The sequence below is a fragment of the Strongylocentrotus purpuratus genome, unplaced genomic scaffold (assembly GCF_000002235.5).
Source record: "Strongylocentrotus purpuratus isolate Spur 01 unplaced genomic scaffold, Spur_5.0 spur5_scaffold_14, whole genome shotgun sequence".
NCBI lineage: Eukaryota > Metazoa > Echinodermata > Echinoidea > Camarodonta > Strongylocentrotidae > Strongylocentrotus > Strongylocentrotus purpuratus.
Genome location: NW_022145599.1, coordinates 1,576,230 through 1,603,470, shown reverse-complemented (window position 1 = coordinate 1,603,470; position 27,241 = coordinate 1,576,230). Strand labels below are relative to the sequence as shown.

The window sequence follows — 27,241 nt, the reverse complement described above, 5'->3', positions numbered from 1 at the left end:
ATCATATTTGCCTGCAATTCTTCACTATTCATAACAGTGGAGCGATGAAGGGTCCTTCTAGGGGCATTAAAGTTATGGATAAAGAATCGAGTATCATTATGACAATCAATGAAAGAAGATGAATATTATAAAGACACAAAGTTAATAATGTAAACAAGATAAGTACACAACTCCTTATAATATTATACCCCTCAATTGTCAAGTAAGGGCCATTATCAGTAACGCAGTGTTTCTTTCCTGTATAATGATTTTGATCTAACTTGGATATAAGTGTTTGGGTCAAGAAATAAAGAAAAATATTACATTTTTGCACTGAAATTTATTTTCTGTATGTGATTAAGTGGAGCATGTACATGAATTTTTGAAAGAAATCGATATACAAATGGACCCCCCCCCCCCCCCCCCCCTGTGACCCATTTCATTTCAGAAATTTGCTGTGGACTATTGAGAAAACAAACTTTATAGAAGCAATATTTGTATGGGTGTTGATAATTGTATGGAATTCTTTTGAATTGATTTCAAATACTCCTCAAATGATAATAAATAGAATTTTAGTTATTGTCAGTAACTAAATGCTGATCAGTTTTTGTTTGATATTTCTGTTCACTTTCCAGCAGATTAATGAGCAAATCAATTTCTTTTATGACCATGTTAAAATGTCAAATCCGACCTTAAACCATAGAGCTGTCTTCTAAACCATGCATTCATTCATTGTAGGTGGTGTATGAAGACTGCCAGACTATTCACATGACCCAGCCATACATCTCAGGTTTCTTAGCTTTCAGAGAAGTGCCTTTCTTCATGGAACGCCTTGATAGGTTACGTGACACCAAGCCTGAACTCCTTCCTCAGGTACATATCAAGTGCTCTTCATTTGTGATGAACAATTTCTAGTTATTGTAAACATTGCTATTGAAGCAGGACTCTGTACCTGTATAGTTGCTTTCCTATTGTGGTGAAATGATTCCTATGTTTTAGCCTTTCGAAAACTAATTAATGCTCTCTCCTTTCTCCCCCTGGAATCTTCATTAAAATAGCATACAAACTTCGTTGTATTCCTAATTTCGTTTTAAGATTTTCCTCAGCTATTTCATATTTTGCCGTAGAAGGTTGGCAGCTTTGATTAAACATTCAAGCATAACTTGCCATTAATGTATTTTTACATTTCACAATTTCACATTTTAATACTTTTATTAATGAAATAAGTCATAAGACAACTCCCTTTGCTTTATACTTACTTTCAGATGCCCCTTCCCTATGTTAAAGTGATGTTCTAGCCCTATTAGTGGACCTTGTGGCAGATTAGTATTTTGCCAAACAAGGGATCTTATAAAGTCTGCTATCACTACTACTACTACTACTGCTACTTCTGCCACCGCTAAATACTAAATATAAACTACATTTTCCATGCATATTTGTGTTTGATTTGTTGTCATCTTTTCAACCTTCAGATAATTTTTGTGGATGGAAACGGCATACTACATCCAAGAGGTGAGATCTCAAGTGAAATTTTTGTCTTGCCCTTTTTTCGTACTGCCGTGTAAATGAATACTGTATGTTGAACTGTATTGTTGTTCTATTTTAGTTTCCAAAGTTTCCTTGAGAATTTTTTCGTCTTTGTGCTGGATGTAAATTATATATGTTATATATATCATCTGTTGAGTGTTAAAATGGCATTAATTACATGTAAAACATAAACAAAGTAAAGTAAAGTACATGACTAAATAATGCTCTTTTGGCTCTCAGTAGATATGATATGCTTAGCATGTATGTAATGATTTATCTATCTATCTATATATTTATTATTCAATTTCCAGGAACATATTACAACAAATGAAAACATACATAAGCATTGTTACAAAAATTAAAGTTTAACAAGCACAGAAACTTATATCATTGCAAAACTCTCAAGAAGCCACATAATGTACAAAGCCCTATGACAAAAGAGCGTCCTCATTACATGTATGTAATGAGGACGCTCTTTTGTCATAGGGCTTTAATTACTGAGATTGAGACGTAACATTTTTAATCACATGGACAGGAAATACCACCAAGATTTAAAGGAATAGTTGAGTTCTGTTTTCAGACCGCAAATGCCTTCAAAGTGCATGGTTATTGCTCTTATTCTTATCTATGACATTTCTAGTGCCCTTTTATAACCTAAAGTTTGCTATGAAGGTAATTTTAGACCCCAAAATGTGTTGAATTTAGTCAATACGATCATACCAATTCAGCTCCACTTTAAAAAAAAATATATTGTGACCGTTAATTAATTATTTAATTAAAAATAACAATACATTGGTCGGCTGATTGTGCGTAATATAACCAACACGAAAATGCCAAAGAAACAAAAAAACATCGGTATTGGCTGAAATACGACATAAAAGGCATTATTTTGTTTTTTCAATGGCTTTTTCAAATTATCTAATATTTTTGGTGGTACACAAGTATTAGAAATCGTTACATTTATGGATATTTCAGCCTTTTCTTGAACTGATTTTGATTAAACAAAGATGATTTTGTCATTTAAATTGTTTGTTCTTTCAAATTTGACACTAAGTTTTTCATTATCTCACAAAAAAAAATTATTTTGTGTAGCGCCCTCTGCAACAGAACTCAACTATCCATTTAAAAGTTTAAGTGCCATGTTTGCTGTTTGCAGAAGCCAGGTTTTCTTTGTTGAGTCCCCTTTTAGAACTCATTAGTGAATCTGCTTGTGAACTGACCTATGTAAAACCATAAAGTTTTTAATACAGATTGCAAAATTCATTGTATTTTAATAATAATGATAATAAAAACAATGCTTATAAAGCCCTTACTATCAAAGTCTCTAAGCGCTGTTACAACAAACAAAATACAACGGTAAACAATTACATATTAAACAAAACAAATAAGTGCAAATAAACCTACAAATTACAATACATATGAAATATACATTAATGGGAACAGAGTAAGTTTTAGCATGGGTAAAGCATTAAGGGGGCAACTAGTGTGATGGAAGGAGGGGGGGGGGGCATTGCTCTTGTTCAGTGCTCTTACTCGGTGAATGAAATATAAAGAACAAGTCTGTTGAGGAGGTGGGTGGGTGGAGGAGTGTTCAAAGGGGTGCAATCATCTTCTTTTGACATCTTCTTCCTGTCTTTTCTGTCTTTTCTGTCTTTTCTGTCTTTTCTCTTGTTCTTTATGGGTTTTTTTCTCTATATGATTTGGAGAAAAATACATCAGGCAAACCTTTAAAATCGAGGCATCAAGCTCTGCTTATCTTGGAGCCCTGGCCTTTGTCTTTAAATGTACATTGATTTCTTATGTATTCAGAACTGAATAAATAAATGAAATAAAGTAGGAATGTTCAGGATTTATATACAGGTATACTGTAATTCTTGTTAAAAAAAACATTGTGTTACATTATGAATATTTGTTCACTTTATTTTGTTTGAAATAAAAATAGATAAGTAAATGAGCATTATCAACTAAAGTAACAAATACTAACATATTTGATCTTAAGTATGATACGATCTTCATTTCTCTCTGTTTCTTCAGGTTTTGGTACAGCCTGTCATCTTGGTGTGCTTTCAGGGATTCCTACCGTAGGAATAGCAAAGAAACTCACTCAAATCGACAACATACAGAAAGATGAAGAACATGCACATAAGGTGAGAGACAAAGAAGATTTTCTATGCTATGTTCATTTCTTATTCATTATTTAAAGGTACTATGTACCATTTGAAGGCCCACAAATGAAAAGGTTAAATTCCAACGGCATTTGAAAGATAATACTTTTTTAGAACATCCCTCAAAACGAAAGGGCTTGAAAATGTCTTTTAGTGTGAAAATAACGAGCATTAGTTGTAAAATCGAATTCAGTGATTGCAATCAATTTAGTAATTGTCTGATTTTCACAGATAGAACATACGTGATATATGCATAATTCCTGCAAAGTTCTACAGAATTTGATGTTGGCTGCAAGTGGGACATAGTACCTTTAAGGGGGGGGGGGAGCAGATTTTTGAAGTTGGATATTATAGAAAGATGTTTGGGCCAAGAGAAACAGAAGGGCACTCTGCTTGATGATACATCTCACAAACTTTTGAGTGTGATTCGGGGGTTGTAATTGTGATGGATGGCTTAGAGTGAACTTCAAAACCCCTACCCTCAAGTTCCACACACACACACACACACACACACACCATTCCTGGCATTTTCTGTAAGGTCTTATCATTGCTCTTTGCTATTATCAGAAGAGTTCTGGTTAAGGGTATCCATAGAATGGAGAATGTGATTGATGAGTTAAAACATAATCAAATTGATTGCTATGAATAAAGAGAAGAGATTGATTGATGGTTGGTCTGTTGGCTGACACCAGGGTCTACAGTCCCGACCTTTCACCGTGGGTCAATGATTGTAGGGGGGGGGGAGGGGGGGGGGGAGGGGGGGGGGGAGGGTGGGGTTTAAAAGGCAATTACAATGTGTCATACATCTAAATGTAGACTTGGGGTAGGACCCTGAAATTCTTGAAAGGTATACCGGTAACTCTAATCAAGGTAGTGCCTTTACAGATAAATCCATTTCAACTACCCATAAATCAATGAAAAGAAAAATTGATCATGAAATATATCTTGTAATTTTGTAATCATGCTATCTCCTGTGACAGTGCTTATCATAGGGTTGATTGATATTTGGAGTCCAACCTAAGTTTGATCAGAAAAAAAGTTGTGGGTAGGAGACAATCTTGTAATTGTAGTGTAAGAAATGCTGCCCTCTAGTGCTATCCAGGTGTGTGAGAGATGACTTTGTCAGATCTATACAATTTTGTATACTGTGTCCTGATTTTAAAGGTTAGAATTTGTTTAAACGGAACTAAAGATGTCTTAAAGCCTTTCTGCACTACTGGTAGTTTGGCCAGGAGGGATTAGACCTCCCTGCATGGTCACTGACAGGGGATTATTTCATCAAATCAGCTCTCAATTAACATTAGAAAATAATAAATAAGAATAATATTTAATTTTTATATAGCGCTTAATACAAATGTCTCGAGGTGCTTTACAAGGGGATCAACAGGTACTGCTTACAATGTAGGTATTGTTTGCTGTATAGTGGGCGTAAGTAGCTACAAGTAGAGCAGTCCCGCTTTAAGAAGAGCCATGCACGTCACATTTTGCTATATGTAGGGGAAGTTTATTGTAAGGCTTCATTTGGAGGACATGTGACGATTAGTCTGGACCCATTTATAAGTCTAGGAATTCTTTGTTACCTTTAAAAAGTTGGATCAGTGAAACTTAGTCCATTTTATGGCTTTATTATTTTTAATGAGCATTCTATCGTAATAGGGTGGAGTCACTATTGACAGCTCCCTCACCAATAAGTCGTGACACAACAATTTTGTTGCTAGCAGGTTGACATTTTTTGGCCAGTGCAGCGCGGCAAAATGATTGAAATGACAAAATGACCGAAGTTGTCTGAACTGTGTACTAATTTCAATGAGATTGATTGTTCTGATATTATCGCACATTTTTATATTGAATTTGGATAAGGCAAAACCCACCCTCCAATTTATTCGGACTGAAAGTTTGGCCTGATTTTGGACAAAAATCAATAGAAATTGTTAATTTTGGGCCAAAAAGTGACCGAAATGACCATATTGTTGTTTGGGGTCAATTTGACCACTTTTTCTACCATCAGGGCACATAGAATAGGCCTATCAAATCTCCTTTGCTTATAAATAATACTGATTGAAAAATTTACCACTGACCAAAAGTGACCAGAATGGACAGTTTGGGCCAAAAAGTGGCCAAAACATCACGAGAAGGGTCAATAACACTACATAAACCAGCAACTGTACATTCATAATTTCCTTGTGCAGGCTGAACCCATGATGCTAGGCTTCATTTGAGCAAAGTAAGAGGGTTAAAGCTTGTTCAGATATAACATGGCAAAACTGTGGCGTTTTATTTTATGATGACATAAAGTGTCATACGCATCGACTTCTACATTACACAGAGCTCAGTGAATACACGCAAGTCTTCTGTACCACACATACTTGCCATTTATTAATATTAAAAAAGAGCAGCAGCTTTTTTGCAGCGGTTTACCGTGCCAAATTTGAACAAGCTTTAAAGCCCCACTGCACTACGTATAGCTACTTGCGCCCTCTATATAGCAAACAATGCCTAATTGGTGACCATTGGTCCCCCATGGTCCGGCTCTATTTCTTATATTTAAGTGAGAGCTGATTTGATGAGATAACCACCTGTCAGTGACCATGCAGGGAGGTCTAATCCCTACTGGCCAAACTAGTGCAGAGGGGCTTTAAAGTGACTCAGTAATATTGCCTCAGATTCTGAAACAGAGTCCTGGATTTAGCTCATGTTGCAATCATAATTATAAATCTTTAGGTCAGTCAGGAATCCCATGAATTTTACAGGCTGATCGCCTGTCTGATTATCAAGATAATTATGATTGGAAAATCGAAATTCCATTTTTCGATTCCCAAACGTTTTTTATAACAACCGGTCACTCAAAGATTTTAATTTTTTTGAGGCACTACATGATCATTTTGACGCGCAATTTTATTAAGGCTTCAATATTACACCATATATCATAGACATTTTAGGGCCATGGATCTTAGATTTAATATTGTTAAATGATGCCATTAAAGCCCCACTGTACTACTTATAGCTACTTGCGCCCTCTATAGCAAACAATGTCAAAGAATCGGTGACCAATCTTAGAATTTCTCACACCTTCACTTTCCTGTAACCATTTTCTCTGGACTTTCCCTTCTTTGTTTTTATTAAAATACACTTGATTTCAGAGGGATTTTCCCTTTAGAGAGTAGTTGACACCTGTAGGCATACAATCAAATAAAACAAGCCACTTCTGCTGAATTACCTCAGGACTGCATTAACAGATGATGCAAGAGGCGCGCAAGCAAGAAATCAAGAGAAGGATTACACTTGCAAAAACAACTTTCTCCAGGTTATAAAACATCTTAAAGAATAAGAAGCTGAAGATGAAAACAAGACTCTGCATATATATACTCAATTGAAATGTATCTAGTTCTGATGTATGGATGTGCAGCTTGGACCCTGACATCAGACCTAAGAAAGCGACTGGAAAGTTGTGAAGTTTGGTTCCTGAGAAGGATGCGAAGAATTTCATAGACAGAAAGAGTTTCTGATAATAAGGTATTTGCCATGGCAGGAACAAGACGAAAGCTTCTGAATAATATAAGAGGTCGAGGACCCTTTTTGTCAGGTAATTGAGTAAAGCCAACAGGTATCCCAGTTGATCATTAAGTGAGTAGACTGTGAATGACTTTAGAATCATCTTAATAGCCCCGTTCGCACTTGACTCAGTAAAACTGCCGAAAGAAAACCAGCTAAGGCAAATGAAAGATTCATACACTAAAGCCCTGTATGCAAAGTTGCAAAATCTCTCATCTGTGTGCTGTAATTGTAAAAAATCATGACCTGTAATCGTCTGTAATCGTCTGGTGCACAAGGATGTGGGAAGCACTGAGGTCTCTTTCCCAAAAATTTAGTTTCCAGTTTCTTTCAAGTTGGAAAACAATGAAGAGAGCAGTACAAAAATGACACTTATACTAGTAATCATGTTATTTCTTCATTTAAGTACACAAGGATAAGAAAAAAAAGAGGTACATTGAATTTGACATCCCTCTGCCTGCAATTGAGGTGTTCCAAATATTGGTGTTTAAAGAATTGGTGAACTGAAGCCCCCAGCCCCAGCCCCACATCCTCACCTCATATGCCCATTCCTGCACTTCCCCGATGTCCTTTTATTTTGCCACTGCTTTTTTTTTTTTGTTAGCTCAGTTTGTGGGTGATGTGTGAAGAAGGCAATAGTGTGTAACATCTGAACACAGTAAGAATGTACATGTCGGATGTGAAGATCACTGAATCAAGAAAAAGGGAAGATTGCGTGTTAGTAGCAATTGGGGCAGGTTTATTTTATCAATTGGTTCATTAATGTTGCTTCATTGCCAATCCAAATATATTCTGTTTCTTGGGACTCAAATGGATGAGAAAGGACATATGACACCAGGGGGGTGTTTCATAAAGAATTTATGTCTAGACATAAACCCCAAAGTCTCTCTTAAGTGTCCTACTTATGAGAGACTTTCCATGATTTACACTAAGAGAGACTTTTAAGAGAGACTGTTTATGAAACCCCCCCCCCCCCCCCCAGTACAGGAGACATTCATTGGCTCACCAAACACAAATCAGTGATTGCAATCAGAAAGGTCGTTAAGGCCACAGCAGCTCTAGACATATGTATTATGGGCAAATAATGAAATTAGTGGTTCTGCCTTCAGTGGAAGTTACGCAGCCACGCAAGTATGTTCTGGATAAGCCTTTTCCTGTGGAATGATCTGCAAATAATCAGTGAGTTCAGATAACGCACCAATTCCAAATTGAATCCAGGAGCACACCAAATAATTCATCTGATACCTCAGTCACTCTAAGTGCTAACTATCATCAAACAATATCTTCTTGCTAGATATTTCCTATTTACTAACATGGTTCAAGAAAGAAAGAAAATTAAGAAAGGAAGAAGCAAACAATTTCATGAAAAGCGTATTGCAAATCCTTAAGTTATGCTTCACTGAACACCGAGATGGGGTCTGCATGATGATGGATTGAAATTAGGAGGATTAATTATTCAATCAAAATTGATTATTTGATACTTTTAAGTAGACAAAACTTGAGGATTAGTTTCAGTGTGGAATTCCCTTGGTCCTCATCAATTAGTTTTCCATTATATTCAATGACACTGTTTGACTAAGATGTCTCCAAAGTAGCATTCTCAGTATTTTAAAGCTCAGCATGAGAGTTGAGACTATACTCCTGAGTCCTGAATATTTAAGGTTTTTGAATTATCTCTTACATGTTGCATGATTTTGTGCTGCTTCCTGGTTGACCAATTCAAAGAGGCTATATGAATTGACAGCAGATGTTATAAATATCCTTGGAGACTAAAATGTTTGTTAAAAACTCTTAAACTACTTTAATTAGTACTCTTCAAGAAATGGATGATCCTGGTATTCAGTAGCGTATTGTCAAAATAAAAGAAAACAACATTCCATACATTCCTAGTGCCTTTCTTTACTTCTAGTGCTTCCACATAGTAGATAGCTAATCCAAACATGATTTCTTAACAAATCTTTGCGATTGTGTCACTCTTACATGTCTATTCGATAGGAATTTTGTTTTTATTTCTGAGGTAAGACTAAGAGCAAAGCTCAGATATTAGTTGTAGTTCTAAAGGTAGTAGCAGATCTTTACAGGCTTTACTCTCTCAATATCTCACCCATTTGTAGATTTGTTTGGGTCCACCCTTGGCTATATGATAGCAAGTATCACATCATCATGCATCCCTTGTAATTTTGAAGGGAAGGTTGAGTTCTTGGAAGAGGTGAAAAATAATTTGTGAGCATTATCATTGTGTTATGCAAGTGTGGAAGTACATCAGATGAAAAAAAAATCCTTGAAAAGCATGGCTCTTCAAATGCCTTTATATTCTAAATATGGCATGAAAAATCATAAAAATTAGGACATATTTTTATTTCACATGTTCGTGTAGTCCCATACCGTATATATGATCTTTCTGTGTACAGTGCTTGTAACTTTACCAAGACTGGGCCAAATTTCTTATCATTTTGATGATTCCAGAACCTTGCAGTAAACACCAATATACTTATATATGCTAGATGATCAACCTTTTCTGATCGATTCCACAACGTTTCTGTCGCAATGCAATCGCATGACCAGGGGCGGTATTCTGAACCCTGTGTTATCTCTGATATTGTTGTATCTTTGAAGATAAGATAAAGTTGGTATTCTGAACATTGTTGTAACTTTTGTGTTATCTTTTGTTGTATATCTTTTCTCTCATCTTATTGGCCGCGCCTGCGCTCATACTTTGGTGCTCTTGTAATTGTGCGTATCATTAATAAAGTGGCGTTTAATCCTCATTTGCATATGCGCACGGGAGATAATATGTCGAGATAATTGGTATTCTGAAAGTTGTTGTATCTTTTATCTTATCTTATCTTCCATGGTATTTACAACAATATTTACAACAGGTAGGGGGTCGTTGTATCTTTCGTGTTGATATAATGGCGGCAATATTTTTTGCCCAGAACCAACTTCGTGCCAATAGACGAGTTAGAAGAAGATTGTGTGTTGACCGGAAACATCAAAGATGAGAACTTTCTAAGAAATTACATGCTAGGATATGACGATTTTAATGCTCTCATCTTAACCAATATAGTAAAAGCGTGATTTGTCTTCATGATCCACATTCAACAGCGCATAATGATGACGCGCGTGATAAGTGCTCAAATAACTAATTACGCCCAAGATTAGTATGCGCTAGGCGCATCTTCAGATATGGCATAAAGTATTCCTATTGGTTGACCTACTTATCATGCTTATATAAAATAGATTTTGATTGGTAGGGTCCATACAAATTGGCGTGTCATCAATGGTCAAAGATAAGATAGAGGCGGTCCATCAAGAGATAACACAGGGATAAAACAATGTTCAGAATACCAACTTACAATATTAATGCTGTGTTATCTCTGGAAGATATAACAAAAGATAACACAAAACTTACAACAATGTTCAGAATACCGCCCCAGAACTCAACTTTATCTTTTAAGGGAAACCCATTAAGATTTAGATCTGGTATGATAGTAGATCTCTTCCAATGATCTATAGACTAATTGAACCAATTCATCCCTCTTCTCTTTGATAGTACAATCATTTGTGTCTGCTAATTAATTATACTCTCTACAATGCACTTTAAAATTATATTGAAATGTACATGTAAAATATTAATTCATGGCTTCAAAGATAAGAATCTAGTTTTGCTTATTTCTGTTGTTCTCTACTCCTCAGGTTTCTGTGTTGAGAGGAGGAGAGTCTTTTGATCTGATTGGGGAGTCGGGTAAAACATGGGGCAAGGTGAGTTCTTCATTTCTGGGTACTGTACTAGGGAATCCATAGCGGATTAAAGGCCACTGCACTACTTGTAACTACTTGCGCCCTCTATATAACAAACAATGCCTACCGGTAATCGGTGACCATTGGTCCCCCATGATCCTCTTTTTCTTATGTTAACTGAGAGCTGAGTTAATGAGATAACCACCTGTCCAGTGGCATTGCAGTGCGGTCTAATCCCTTCTGTAAACTATGGCAAATAAGCTTTAAAGGAAGTATTTATTTTTGTAATGATAATTAATGATAATTACAAAAACTCTGAAAAACATATGTTCGGGACATAGAGGGTGTATGGCCCCGGCGAAACCCGTAATGTTGTACCTTAATTGCACGAAAGGAAATAATTATGCACACATTTTTTGTTTGTGTGCCATATCGTAGTTAATTTCATCAATTTATATTAATAAAAAGCCTGCTTGCTGTTAGATTGTGTTCTCTTTAGACTACCGGTAGCTCTAAATGTGAATGAAAAAAGCATGACATATCTTTCCTTGTTGCTTTACTTTTGTTTGTGCAAAGAAGCACTTCCAGTTATTTTTCATGAATTGTGACATTCTATGAGTTTTTTCTTCTTATTTGTCTGGTTAGTGTTGGTTTCTTTAATTATACGCTTTATGGGATACTTAAAGTTAGAGGAATTTGATTAATGTTTTATGTTTTTTTACAAAGAACAATTACCTATCCAATCAAACAAGATTGTTTCTGTTGTTGTCTGTGCATACAAGCCTGGCACTGATCTGTTTCTTAAGTAGTTAGGAAGGATCCAGTACTGATTGATTGTTTTTTATTCTTTGTATGGACTGGCATTGCATCCGCAGAGTTTCCTTTTGTCAATTTTAGTTAAAAAATAACAAGTTTTGCTTTGTTTGTCAAGACTAGCAGTGACTGTATTAGTTTCCTAAAAGTAGAAGATTTGATCATTAAAAGGTGATTGATTGCCTTGTTTGTGTGTTTATAGGTTGGCTTTGCATCTTTAGGGTTTTCTTGTTTTGTACGGTTGACATCAAGCAGCTTTTTTGTTGCTTCTTTCTTGAGAGTGGCACTCTAAAATTTCGTCTTGGGAAAGATTTTTCATCATTATTCTTTTCCTTTGAATAGACATTTTTTATTAAGAGCTTCCCTTTTTCAATCGGAGAAACCATAACTTTAAAAGTGTTTTGTTTGTCAAAACCAGTTTGTTTGTTAAAAACAAGTTCTGACATCACTTTTTATTTTGTGGTGTCATGTGCATGAACTGGCATAGAATCTTTAGATGGAGTTTCCTTCATTATTTCTAGTAGCCAAGTTGCCAACGATATATCGGATCATTTATAAACTAATTCAGAAAATCTGCATGATGCGTATGGAAACTTCATCAGAGAAAGAAAGGATTGAGAATAACACAAATAATCAAGGCTGTTCAAAGTAACTTCCTTTACAAATAGTAATACCGGTAAACAATTAATGGGTGTAGTTCATCATCTGCATGGAAACTTCATAAGAGAAAGAAAGAATTAAGAATAACACAAATAATCAAGGCAGTTCAAAGTAACTTCCTTTACAAATAGTGATACCGGTAAACAATAATATTAATGGGTGTGGCTCATCATCTGCATGGAAACTTCATAAGAGAAAGAAAGAATTAAGAATAACACAAATAATCAAGGCTGTTCAAAGTAACTTATTGATTCTAAAAGTCTTTCGAACTATAGCTTGGCGCATGATACATGTACAACTTCAACTGGTACGTCACATTTTTGAGGAAATGGCTGCGCCCACGACACGCTCCATGGAAAAGGCTTCACATTATGCCAAGAATATCTTCATTTATATCTCTCTTGTACATTTTCGTCCAGGAATAATATTGTACATCATAAGGCAGGAATACATCTCAGTTTTCAGAATACCTACAATTATTCTTTGGGGTGAGGTTTCCTTTAAGGCTTTTCAAAATAACTTCTTTCAAAAGTAGTTATAAACAATTTAAAGGGTGTGGTTTAACTTAGTGTGGTTCATTGTCTGCTAGGAAAGGAAAAGAAGATCACAGATAAACAGATTGTGTTGATTAATGAGGTGGGTGAAAAGAGGTTACCACTGACTGGTTTGCTTACAATGATCGACACAGTGATTTGCTGGAATAATCAACACTGTATGATTGGGGGCTTTAAAGATATGCAAACTAGACAGGGAAAAAAACAGATATGACATTTGAGACCCAAGTTGATGTAATTTCAATCTTCAAAGTGTTTGGAATTGCTAAATGACACAGTTAAAAGTCTAGAAGCACTGGTCAGGAGAATTAGCTTATTGCATTAAAGTCCCTTAACTCAATTTAGAGCCGTTGGCCGTTTATTATGAAAGTTTGACCAGCTATATCAATTTTATAAGTAAATACTCTCTTAGGAATCTCAATCTGAGCAAAATAGCCAAGTTGCAAAGAAAACACCATCTCCCAATCTTATAAACAAGACAAAATAAGAATCCCTGATTCACTCAATTTAGGGAGTAAGTGGTTTTAGACAAACATTACAAAATATTCAAAAAGAAAGAAATATTTAAAATGAGAGAGGTAAACAAGTTAGGCAGACTACTAAAATGGGGTAGCGCTAAAACCCAAGGGTAATGAAAGTTGTAATTTTATATAAGAATAATGTCTATGAGGCGATGAGGAAATACGTAATATGACACTATTGGGACTGAAGTGGAATGAGCAGTGACACCTACGTTAAGCCTTGTGAGCTTTGTAATTGATATCTTAATAATACACACATATCTCACCATCTTACTCTTTCTAAATGAAAATAAACTTGAAGAAGGTCGTGTGGTAGTGAGTCTAGTGACGTATTAGAGATGAGCCACTCCATACATGCAATGTGCAATAGAATGTTATTCTATATACCCCAGTCATGTCACCACTCTCATGGTAACCCCAATCAGTGTTAAAAACATTCTTATGTTTACGGGACCTCGTTTAGGATTTTGTGTTCTTTAAAGTAGCCACACAAAGAATCAAAAGTGTTTTGAATAATTGCAAAACTCATATCATTGCGAAGGGGAAGCCTTGCTGATCAAATACAACAACCCCAATCAGTGTTAAAAACATTCTTATGTTTACGGGACCTCGTTTAGGATTTTGTGTTCTTTAAAGTAGCCACACGAAGAATCAAAAGTGTTTTGAAAAATTGCAAAACTCATATCATTGCGAAGGGGAATTAAGCCTTGCTGATCAAATACAACAACTCTTTTCTTCAAAATATGTTTGGGGCCTGCAGTAGTCAACCCTAAAAAAATGTTAGTTTTGAGATCCAGATTTTCTGCCTTAATCAGCGGTCCTTTATAGAGCGTCAATATTTGTGATGTCACATATGGGACAGGGCTGGCTAGCTGCAGACTGCTACTCAGCACTGAGCTGTTTGTCCAGTGTGTGACATCACTATTCAGAGCTCGCTACGCTCGTGTGTTTGGCTTACGTTCGGGGGCACTTGGGGGTCAAAGAAGGGTCTTGAAAAATTGCATTTTACGCCTTTCCATGTCTATATGATTTCTCAGCAAATTATTCATGTTTTTCAAGATTAAATCTTTTCATCCATATGTAATTATCAGTTGTTAGTGAATTTTCTTTGTGTAGCTCCTTCATGTGTGATTTACTCACAATGATATTGAAAGGGAAGTCCAACCCAAATAGACAACTACTCTAAAAGAAAGCAGAAAAATCAGAGAAGCAAACTGATGAAAGTTTCAATTAAATGTGACTTAATATAAGAAAATTATGAATTTGTTAAAGTTGTAATAAACTATACCTATCGGCACTTTAAGTTAGCTAAAGCGGTAATGTCAATGTGATGTTGTGCCGGACTACTTTTTCATTTGTTCCAACATATAAAACGACCAACAACAACAACAACAACAAAAATAAAAAATGAATTGCTCAGGAGGGTCTACTCTTTTTAGAGGACCTGCTATAATGATCTGCAATCTATGATATCTTTTGAATAGTGCCCCAAGGGAGAAGGAACTTGTGCCAAGTGAATGATTTTTTTTGTACACAGAAAATGGGAGAGTTATCCATGTCCTACTTCACAATCCACTGACCGAACTACCAATTTGAGATTTGCATAGACTTAGTGATCTCATATTTCAAACATTCATAACTTCCTTACTATTGGTCCGATTAATTTCAAACTTTTGTCATTCTGTTTCTGTTATTTTTCTGCTTTTATACAAATCAACTTATTACAAGGGTTACAATGTAGATTGCCCTTTAAGTATTATTTTTATTTTTTTACCAGAGCTTATTTTTAATCTGCCAGAGCTCTTTCAAGTCTCAGGGCTTACTGAAGCTTAAATGCTCACCACACCCATGTAGTCCTGTTGCTGCCCCAATCATTTATATCGAGCCAAGTCTATTGTTGCAAAAGAAGAAGCCTTATAATGCTGTGAAACTTCCTGTGCGGTGGGAAACAAATTATCCTGTAATTTCATATATATGTCTTCCCTCTCACAAAACCTATAGAATATGCGTACCAATTTGATACGTGACTGGACATCATTATGTTAGTCAATTAGGAAAAGTGTTAGCAGTAAAAGCTTGATGTTTCTATGAGGCACTATAAGACAGAGAAAAATGCCCCAAATTTCTTGGACTTCAGATGTTTCATGCCATATTCATTCCAAACACATGTATCAGTATTTTCTATTTGCATTTTAAAGATTCTAAATAAGCCTCTTTCAGACATGATATATCATACATAACCTATGCAAAACCCCCAACTACATGCCTCAGCAAAAAAGTTGAATAGAAAACCCCAAATAAGTAAAACATTCAACGACAACCCCTCCCCCCCAAAAAAAAATAATAAAAAAATAAATAAATAAAAATTAATGGCGTTTTTTTAAAGGATAGCTGTGTGTAACAATAAAAAGTGCTGCACACACTCTGTTATCTAATGTATGAAAGCAATGGGGCATATATATGATTTGTATCTTTTTGTTAATTGCGTCATGTGTAAACAAGGCATTAACATGAGTCTTTAATAGATGCAATCGTGTGAACTGCCCTTTGTCGTTTCCTGTAACATTTCACTTCCAACCGTCACTGTCATAAGCTTATACAATTATTGATTTTAAAGGAAAATTATGGATTTCCATCATTATTTTTAATCCACTTCGTTTGAAATATTCCAATATGATGTTGAATATAAATGAAAAGTAAACTAGTCTGAAAATGTTGCTTCCGTACTATATTTTGATTGCAAGAAAGATTGAATTTCTTGACATTTGCAGCTTGTTATGATGACCTGAAAAGTAAGCTTCCTGTCCTAGCTGCTGGTAATAGCATATGACCAATGGGCTGCTAGCTGTCTCTCCAATGGCCAGTCTACAATCTTAGGAGAAAAATGAAATTTCCGCAACCGAAGATCATTTTGCAAGTGTTGCCTTTGGCATGACCGTAGAGAGGACTGAGCAAGCTGTTAACTGATAGCATCCTTTGCTCCTTTGTTCAAACCATTTCCCCAGATGAACACCCTGGCAAAAAGACCTTTAAGAAGTTGATATCATGTTCACATTAAAACGCTCTCCATTAGCATCGTTTGTTGTTGTTGATTTTTTGTGAAAATAGACAATGCATACAGCCGGACTGAAAGATTTGAATGTCTGGAAATGCTTATTGATATTCTACAAAAGAACACTTCTTTTTCAAGTTCTAAGTGCTCTCGTAATGGGAACTCTTTATCTGGAACTAAGTGAAAGGAGCAAGGCATTTTCAAACAGTTGCCAAGGAATCTTTTCTCCAAATATGAAGAGGAGTATCGGGACAATAATATACCCATATGAATGTTCATATTGAATATACAAGAAACTACAATCTCACCATTAATCTTGATTTTAATGAGTGTTGAAAATATAAATTGCATTTCTGCACATCTTGAATTGTGGTAAACTTCTACTACCTGGAGAGGAACTATTAAGAAAGTTTATAAAAACAGAGAGTAATATCTGAGATTTATTTAGTTTTGAATAAGCGAGGGAATGATTTGACATTATACACTGTGCACTGCCTGTGCCTATACCTATATGTAGCACTTAATATGGCATGCCAATGAACAAATGTAAATTAGATGAAACTATAGATGGATTGATCATAATAATAATAATAGTCACATTTTTAAAGTGCTTAATACTATGTGTCTAAGCACTTAACATTGTGATATACATGAAGCCAGAACCAGCATCATTAAACACCAAATAACTTCTTGATTTAAAACATATACTTTCACAACTTGATTCTTTTTAGTAGAATCAGGTACTGTAATATGTACATGTATATCCTGCTTGACTTAGGTTTCTATCAGTCTGTTACAATTTCTAATCACAAAATTACTTGCTATGTATGCTTGAATTTGAGTAATATCTTTTACAGTTTTATTATGTTTCTGACAAATAATACATGTATGTGTGTGGCATGAAACCTCTTATCCAAGGTCCCTATATGCAGACCCTGCAGGCTCTGTGTGTGCTATGTAGGGTACATGCTTACAGACAGCCCTTTTGCGGCTGCAATGCAAAGCGTAATCATATTAATTTTTTTTTTTATCTTGGTTGCTTTATGAGATTGCAGAATGACTGGTTTTGGCCAATGCATTTTAAAGTGTTTCTTTTGTGATTTTTCAATCAGCAAGCTCAGACACATTTTAATTTACATCATGCAAACAAACGTGACATCAATCTTGTTTTAATATCGATCGGGGGGGGGGGGGGCGGCACAGGGACTTATTCCCAGTTAGACCAAATCAGAGGTAGCTTTGCTTACCATTGGAATGAACAGATGTTTATTCATGCCCCCTCCCGCCCCTGGATACATTCTAGAACCTTCATTTGTCTGAAATAATTTCAGCATTGTTACAGAGCACAATACGCACCCCCTCCTTATTATGGGCACATGGCTAAAATAAGTCAACAAGAATTCTGTCATCTGTGTAAAAGCCATAAAGAAACTCAACAAACAAATCAAGCTGCGTTTATCAGGGGAATATGCTTATTATTACAAAAGTCATGGCAGTCAATCACACATTGTACCGAGGGAAAGGCCACTGGTAAATGGACACTTGTTACACGGTGTCCTCTGGTCTCTGGAGGATCAAACTGCGGTTTTTCAATTCCACAAATTGTGAACGTTAAAACCCTGGAGCATGGCCTGGTATAGGGTAATATGCATATTGTTTGCTTATTTGCTTGTGGCAGGTATGTATTGTGCAGCACCAGGAGTGTCAATTTTGACAGACATGAGCACTATATAGGAACCCACTATTATTATTATTATTATTATTATTATTATTATCATTATTAAATGTTCCATGTACCTTTATTTTGTATGCACTATGTCACAGGTATGTCATGCTTGAGGTAATTTGAAAAACTGAATCTTAAACATGAGTTCCAACTCTAGCCATCTTTTGATTTCAAACTTATCTTTATACTGTACTGGGCCCGGGTTTGGTGACAGAATTGATTCAAAGTGATGTGAACAGTGAGACAGCAAAACAAATGCAGATTGTATACATTCATCAAAATTAATGTTTTTTTTTATTGATCATATGGCCATTTTAGTCTCTATTTGTTTGTACAGATTGAAAAATCACAATTAAAAGCACTAAACATGAATGTCTGTGTATGGAACTACATAAGAAGGAAGGAAAGAAAGAGAAAAAAGGAAAGAATAATAGTGAGTGGATCAAAATCTGTTCAAAGTGTTGAACTATTACTTACCGGTATCATATTTGAAATGTCAGAGAATTATGATGGCAATCTTTTCCTTGGGACATTTCTCTTCTTCCACATAATATTCATTCATGTAAGAAAGATGAGAAAGCCAGCTCCCATGAACCTTTTCTTTAAAATGCACAATTCTTCTAAAGAGCTGAATCCCAGGAATAGCACTTAAGCTATGAGTATTTTGCATTCGTCTAGAGACATGAGCAACTCATGATTCGCAATAAGCTGGTACCCATTTGTATTTTAAAGGAATAATTTCTATTTTGTGGCATTCAGACTTAATCTTAACTGGATTTGTTTTTTCTTCAAAATCCCATGAACTTTCAAAATGTTTACAGTACTTAAGTGATGCTGTATATTGGACTTGTTTACTAATCCACTATGCATCAATTGAAGGCTTTCAAAAACCTCACCTACTGACTTTTAGGGCAAATATCGTCGCCTGGCCGGCAGAAGGGCGTTAGCTCGAATTTCAGGTCAATAATGAAACTTTAAGCAGAAGGGCGTTAGCACCAAATTGCCTCAAACTTTTATAAAACTGACCTACATGTATTTCCGAGACAAAATTGTCGTATTCTACTTCAACATTTCTATTAGTCTTTTATGTTTTAAACCAATTTTCGGGACGGAAAGCAGTTTAAATATAAAACAAATCTTTAAATGCGAATAATTCAAAAAGTAGTTTTCGAGTCGCTTGCGCGCTAACGCCCTTCTGCCACCCGGCCGACGATATGTGGTGCGAAAATGTGAACAATAACATAATATACAGACAATAAAGTTAATGTCCTGAATTGAGAGATGCCCAGGGAGAACCTTGGTGCTCTGGTGGGCTGGTCAAGTGGTCCACTTCTGCTCTTTATGTGCATTGTCTATTAAACACTCTATCCACATTCAACATGTTTCTAGATAGTAGGAATCCCACTGGAGTTGTGGGAAAAGAGACGTTCTTTCCCTTCCTTTTATGCAAGACAAATCATTCTTCATTGTCCCATTATTCATGTGGGATTAGTCAAGTTAGGGGGGAAATGTAAAAGTAACTCCTAGAGCTTGAACTAATGGGTCCTTGCTAGACATGAATACATTAAAAAAAGACTGTGGCAGTATTTTAATAGATCTGTCTAGGTACATTTAAGCAGTCTTAAGTACTTTCTGTGGGAATTTTGTGTTGCTCTACATACATAGTTACTCATGCAAAGGTGTTAGAACAGCATCTTTTTTTTCTCTTTGAAAAAATGTGCTATTTCTTGACTGTTGAGAGTCTATCATGTTTCTCTGATGTCGTGCTTTATATTTTTGTCATACTCGTATCCATGTTCAGTCTGTTAGGTTTGGTTGTTTTGAGATGAACGATGCTAACCATACTTTTCAAATGTTTGCACTACAGTGTGTAAAAAAAGGAAACAATTTAGTGATCTTTTTAATGAAACCAAACAGAATTAGTTTTACACATAAAAGAGTACTAAAATTAAGTTATGTTTACTTCAGTCCTCTATAATAGATATATTTCTGATCCTCAGTATGCTGTTCACTCTCAAACTGAAAAAAAGATCCTGTCTGAAATCTGCAATTTGTCAAGAAAAAAATGTTACTATATGATAATACTACATGATATTATTGATATTGGATACAGGTTCTGAATGAGGATTAAAAAATGAACTTCATTTTGATATTTTTTATGTGGAAGAAAGTGTGATCAATCATTACCTAGTGTTTAGATACATGTTTTGTTTAACCTTCAAAAAAAAAAAAAGCCAATATCAAGAAATATAAATGGGTATAAAAGTCATTCTTTCACTGTGTTTGTATTCTCTGAGGATTTAAAGATGACACTTCAGAATGTTTGTATTTCAAGCTATTCTTTCATTGGTTGGTTGGTTGGTTGGTTTGGTTTGTTTTACCTGACTGCTAAGAAAGCAAGTGTATGCTTGTGAGTAAGCAGCCAGGGGACCGACGGCTTTAAGTCATCTCTGAGGGAATTGGTAATGAGGATTAATGCCTTACCAAAGGGCACTAGCGCATTGACTTGGTTTCGAACCCCTAGCTGCTCTACCACTGAGCCATTGCGGTTCCTAATCATCTCTTATAAACTAATCTGTCTGTTTTACGTATAAGTATGACATCTGCACTGCACAAGCATTGATAGTTTTCTGAGATGTTATAATTTCTCTAGATTAATACCTCAATTGTCATTAAGAGAAGAAGGATGCTTCCCTGTTCTTCTCTATTCTGTACCTAATAAAAATGCATTTTATTTCTAAAAAAATGTTATTTACAAAAGTAATTATTAATTTCCAATCATGATTGGCAGAAAAAAGTAGCATTGAAGATGTGATGGTGTCCATGCACAACCTTTTTAAGAGGCTGTGCAAATCATACTAGCAATTAGAGTACCATCATGCTATGCTACTCTAAAGCATTGACATCAATTAGCTTCTTGCCGTTGGCAGGCAAGATGGTGTTAATGGTTATGTTTACCGAGCGTGACAATGCGGCTGCTGTCGAACACACTTTCAACTTTGTCCGAAGAGGAGAGGCGTCCAGAAAGAAAGTTGAAAAGGAATTGGATTTTAAAAGAGGAAAATATGTTCTATACCGGTGTCTTTTGATGACAGCTTGCATTTCTCCTGTGTGGTTTAAGTGTGTATGGAGGGAGAGAAAGTATGCTAGTATTGTGTCATGATAAACGGTTTGAAAGTGGCGTTCATTGCTTGCTCTAATTTGGCTCTGGCACATCAAGTTTTTAGCTCATTTGAGTGAAATTATGTTCATATCTAAGGTAGATATAAGTTATATATATACACAAACATGTATATATTTTTATATTGGTGAGAAAAATTTACTTCATATGTGTAATAATTCTTTTCAGAACCTCACCCTCCCCTGCAAGTACAATACATGTATATAGATTATGATACAACCCCTCCCCCACAAAACGTTTTATTAAAAAAGGTGTAGGAAACCTTTGTGGCCAAAAGAAATACTTCACATTTCAGTAGATTTTGGGGCTCTAGCTATCCCAAGCATTCATCTATTAAAACAATAGCTCACAGGACATGATGACCCAGAAAAATATAGCAAGTTATCATTGATAACAAATGTTTGTTTAGAAGCTGCTACATTATGACCTAGGGTAAATGTCTCTCAGGAGTTATATCAACTAATACAGCCTGGCTGAGTTAGACATTAGGGATCATGAATACAATACTGATGTCTTAAATGATTGTGAGTAGATTTCTCCTTGCAGTGTTGCCATTATTCCCTTCCTGTGTTTTCAATTTTCAAACAGGCTCTGCGGAGTTGTGAGAAGACCATCAACCCCATCTATGTATCTGTAGGCCATCGCATCTCAGTGGAGACTGCCATCATCTTGGTACAAGTATGCTGTCAGTATCGCATTCCTGAACCCGTTAGACAGGTGAGTGAGTGAGTGAGTGAGACTGAGAGCATGTATCTTTAATGAATGGAAACAATGTAGGGCAACCCAGGGCAACCCAGGGCAACCCAGGGAATGAAGGTGGGAATAGAATGAATGAATAATACTGTGTGTGAGTAATAGACATGGAAATGAGAGGAAAAGGGTCAACCAATTTCAATTGCAGAAGAGCTACCGATAATATCTCCTTTTTCTGTCCTTCTCACACTACATCTTGAGACTGTCCTTTGAAGCAGTAATAAGAAAAAGGTAGAAGGAGAAGAGGGAGAAGGAGAAGGAGAAGGAGAAGAAGAAGAAGGAGAAGAAGAAGAAGAAGAAGACGAAGGAGGGGGAGGAGAAGAAGAAGAATGAGGGGGAGGAGGAGGATGAGGAGGAGGAGAAGGAGAAGGGGGAGGAGGAGGGGGAGGAGGAGGAGGAGGAGGAGGAGGAGGAAGAGGAAGAAGAAGAAGGAGGAGGAGAAGAAGAAGAAGAAGAAGAAGAAGAAGAAGAAGAAGAAGAAGAAGAAGAAGAAGAAGAAGAAGAAGAAGAAGAAGAAGAAGAAGAAGAAGAAGAAGAAGAAGAAGAAGAAGAAGAAGAAGAAGAAGAAGAAGAAGAAGAAGAAGAAGAAGAAGAAGAAGAAGAAGAAGAAGAAGAAGAAGAAGAAGAAGGGTAGGAGGAGGAGGGGGAGGAGGAGAAGGAGGAGGAGGAGGAGGAGGAGGAGAAGGGGGAGGAGGAGGAGGAGGAGGAGGAAGAAGAAACCCAACACCCATTGATATGTTATCGATGGTATTGAATGATGTTAGTTATTAATAAAGTAATCCTTAAATATTGGTGCTTTCTTTTTAATTGTCTCATTTCAATTATTCTTCTTTGAATGGGGGGGGGGGGGGGAGTGTTCACATGTTTATGATAACATGTTGTAGAAAGTGTATCAATGTGACCTGCTTTGTGCTGGCTAGTCATTTAGATTGCTCCTAATCTTACCTTAATATGATTCTTACTAGGAGATAATGAGAGGTAATGGTAGCATGATCACATTATATTGATGAATTCTTAGAAAATCTTTTGTATTGATCAGTGAAGTGGATGTTGTGATCTTCCAGGTGCTATCAAATGATAACATTTCATCTTGTCAGCCTTGTGAGAAGCCAGTATTGTGTGAATTAATTACGTCTCGACCCCAAAATGTAATTACTTTGATTCAGGTTCACAGGTACATAACTACGCTAACGGAGGAGTAACCTTCCATTTTCACCCACTTCATTGTTAAAATTATATTTCGAGAATGCAACTTGGTATCAAGATCATACTGATGTAATGACACCAAATGCCTTGCCATGTAATAAAGAGGCACTTTTTCTTGCTCACCTAATTTATTTTAGGATTGGGGTGGGAGGGGGGGGGGGGGGTAAATGTTCATACATAAGAGAGTGAATCTATTTTATTATACAAGTATAATACTAATATGATGTGCAGGAATTGAGAGTGATTATGTTTTAGAAAGGTCTGACAAATTTGTGGAAAGCTAAAAAAAAAAAAGAGCTTAGCTTTCAAAAGAAATTTTAAAGAAATATGCATTGAATTGCTGTGAAAAATATTCTACTATTGTTGAAGCAAGTCCAAAAAGGTTTTCTGAAAATAATTGTAAAAAAAGAGACTTTTTACTCTGTATTTCAAAAAGAGGTAATTTGGCCTCTTGAGGGAGCTTGTGTGTCAGGAAAGCAAAGCAGACTTTGATTATTCTTCTTTCATATAATGTTTACATTGTTAGTACCATGGATTTATAACTCCATATTCATGTAAGACAAAAAAGTCATGAGACAAAAATCTGACAGAATTAGAATAGAAGAACAAATGCATACTGTTAGACAGTATGCAGCATGACAGTGTTTGGGGAGCAATGGAAAGATGAACACCTTCAAGAAACATGTATGTCCAGATTTTAAAGCAGATTTAGATTATTATTCTTAAAATGTATTTATAATGTTTGTGGCATGGATTCGGAAATATAAGTCCATAAAAGACAATGAAGTCATGAGATAAAATCTGACCGAGTTTAGAATAGACAGCTAAATGCAGCCTGACAGTTAAAGATCTGTGAGATCTCAAGTTGCAGCTCTCGGGAGAAGCTGATGATTAACGTGAGCTCAAAATGGTGAAATTATTCATGTTTTGGGAGCAATGGAAGAGATAAATATAGATGATTGAGTTTTTAAACTGAATGTAATGGGCAGGTAGTCATACAATACAAAGAAGAAACTCCCCAAGTTCCAATGCATGTTAAAGATGACGAATTTGTGGAGTGCACAACAAAAATATTTTTACCTTATATGTATGTGTTGTATAGAATTACAAAGATATTTTTTCTATTTTCACCACTCCAAAACTGCACACACTTCTTTGGTTTCTTTTCATGATAAAGTTATCAAAGATTCTTTTGTTTATACTATAGATCTATGTCAAAGAGATTTTTATGGATAAATGTTTGTGTTCGGAGCTAGAAGGGCATTAACTCTATGTGTGTAAAAAGCTAACTCCCTTCTAGCTCCAACTGACAATAATACATACTTATGAAATGGGAAAAGATGAATTATCTGGAGACTGATCCTCTTTAAGCTCTGTACGAGTTTTGATAAACTTCTAAGCAAGAAAAAACATTGTAGGGGAATTAACAGGTAATTCAGAGCTCCTGATATTAATAGAGAAGGAAATAAAATTGCATGTCCTAACTAAAAAGAAGTGAATGAAATCATGGTTCACATCTGAATTGTACACACAGATTGATATGACCTTTGTCTCTTTATGATGGACAATAATGTGAAGCAGACAGAGAGATATTGATATCAAATATCCTTGATTTCCATTTAAGATCTTTCATCAATGGTAGTTTAAATTTGATTCTATTTCTTTTAGGCAAGAAATAATATTATCATAGAGTAATGTAGAGTTAATTCAGAGCTTTTGGAATGTTTAGAAAAGTGGATGATTTCCCGGAATGCAAGGAAACGAGCCGACATCCAGCCCGAGACAGTTTCATTATTGCTTCATTTTGCTTGTAACTAAGTATTCTTGGATATTTTATTCATGAGTGAGGAAAGGTGAATAGAAAGGATGCTGTTTTAAGAGCAAAATGATTCTTTAGCTTGGTTTTGAAAGAGTTAAATTTGTAAATTCTGAAAACATAGTAATGAAGAGGTTTCATGAAGCCTATACGTATATGCCATTAAGGCTAATAGTGCTAATCTTTGCCCCAATTTCTCAAGGAATATAACTTAGTGTATTACAGTCTCTCAATGTAAGTGGAAAAACAAGATTAACTTCTGGAAAATGTACATAGCAACATAAATTATATTCTACTTACAGCTTGCATTAAACCTGGAAAACAAACAAGATGCATTATTGATATTAATAAAACCAAGCCTTTTTGAAAGAATTTTAAAGGATAAATTTGCTTCTGTAATCTATTAAAGAAAGCAAAACCTCATTTTATCTATCTTTAGTCATCTTATTGAATACTCTAGTCTACATGTACTCAACAATTCTCTAGGGCAGCCAAACTTTCCTTCTTTCTTCTCTTTGTTCTCTTTGTTTCCAAATCTTTAGTTAGTAAACACCATACAGCTGATGCATTTCATTTGATCAAATTAGGTTTAAAATCTTCATTCTATAAACTAAAACTTTAAGTATTAATGCAAATGCTCATTTCATGAGTGCAATGATAATGGTGTTTATCATGTTCACATTAGTGGCAATACATTCAGTTCTACTTCCACAAATTTTCTGATGCAGTCATTTTCAATACTGTGCATGGGCTTCATTTGGCCAATTTTGCGGCTATGTTTCTTTCCTGAATATTCTGTCAGTCTTGTTTGAAAGCTTTTAGGGTAAATACGGAAATGAGCAATGTCTTATTCCATTTTTACAATCATTCAAAATCTAGTTCATTTCTTTTTGGATAACATGGGGTCATGAAAGCAAACATTTATTTATAAGATTTTCTTGTTGATTTCAAGGTTAAGGTATGTGGAATAAAGTAAGAAAGGCAATCAAAGTGCTAATTTTACCTGCGCTGAAGTTTGGTATGACTGTCCCATCTCGTTTAAGTAATTTGAGATTTGTGCATATCTGCATCTGAAGTCTTTTGCATTCTACCCTGATTTATAAAGTGAACAGCATCTCTTGAAGAGAATGTGTCCTTGCTTGACCCCTTTCTCTAGGTTATACATCTTACAGATTTTGTTTTGTACCATGTCATAAAGATGTGGAGTTCAAATGCAAACATCAAGGCCAGCTGCTTGCAATGAAATAATGACTGGTGGAACCTTGTAATATTACCTTTAAGTTCTTGTTTATTTCACTGAAACCAAAGTAATGTTGTCACATTGTAGGGGTACGGATAGTCTGCTGGCAGTACATGTATAAACATGGACTATTTCTAAGAAATCAGATGTAGGTTGGGTTGTACGTGGGGAAGGCGAATTACTGAGGGCTTTTATCAAGGTTTTATGTCTTTGAGGAGAGCATGATGGGGAATGGTGAATCAACGGTACAAAAAGGCAAGGGAATTATCCATGATGCTTTTTCCATCTCCCTGTGGAATCATGAATTAGGAAGAGAATGTTCAATGTTCATGCATGTAGGGATTAAACTGTTTTTCTTCCGAAGATGGAATTAGGAAGAGCATGTTCAATGTTCATGCATGTAGGGATTAAACTGTTTTTCTTCCGAAGATGGGGATTCATTTCATTGACCGACACCAATAATCTGTGACACATCTTGCAACAGCCCCTGTCATCTGTCGTGTATTAAAACCAACAACAACAAAAATCACAAAATTTTAAATCAAGATTCTAAAATTTCCAAAACTATTGGTGCAGTGAATTGGCTGAAATGCACATTACCAAACCAATCACTTATAATGATCTTGCCATACAATATTGGCTCACATTGCTAATTACATGTACATGTACCTCTTAGATCATGTATTAAAATTACAAAAACATGCAGTTGGTATTATTATCAAATCAAAACCATTTTTTCATACTGCAGACCCTTT

The 27,241-nt window shown here is 35.6% G+C and overlaps 1 protein-coding gene across 4 annotated transcripts in view; it reads left to right on the top strand.

Annotated features, from left to right (window-relative positions):
- LOC589760 (endonuclease V) overlaps positions 1-27,241 on the top strand; it is a 40,482-nt gene that overhangs the window by 2,251 nt on the left and 10,990 nt on the right. For 3 of the 4 annotated variants that reach the window (XM_030983937.1, XM_030983936.1, XM_030983938.1), the window contains exons 4-8: positions 718-852; positions 1,452-1,491; positions 3,541-3,653; positions 10,920-10,985; positions 22,060-22,188. In XM_030983937.1, the coding sequence (XP_030839797.1) occupies positions 718-852; positions 1,452-1,491; positions 3,541-3,653; positions 10,920-10,985; positions 22,060-22,188 (483 nt within the window). The remainder of the gene's footprint in view (positions 1-717; positions 853-1,451; positions 1,492-3,540; positions 3,654-10,919; positions 10,986-22,059; positions 22,189-27,241) is intronic. The other variant, XM_030983940.1, reaches the window with a different exon arrangement.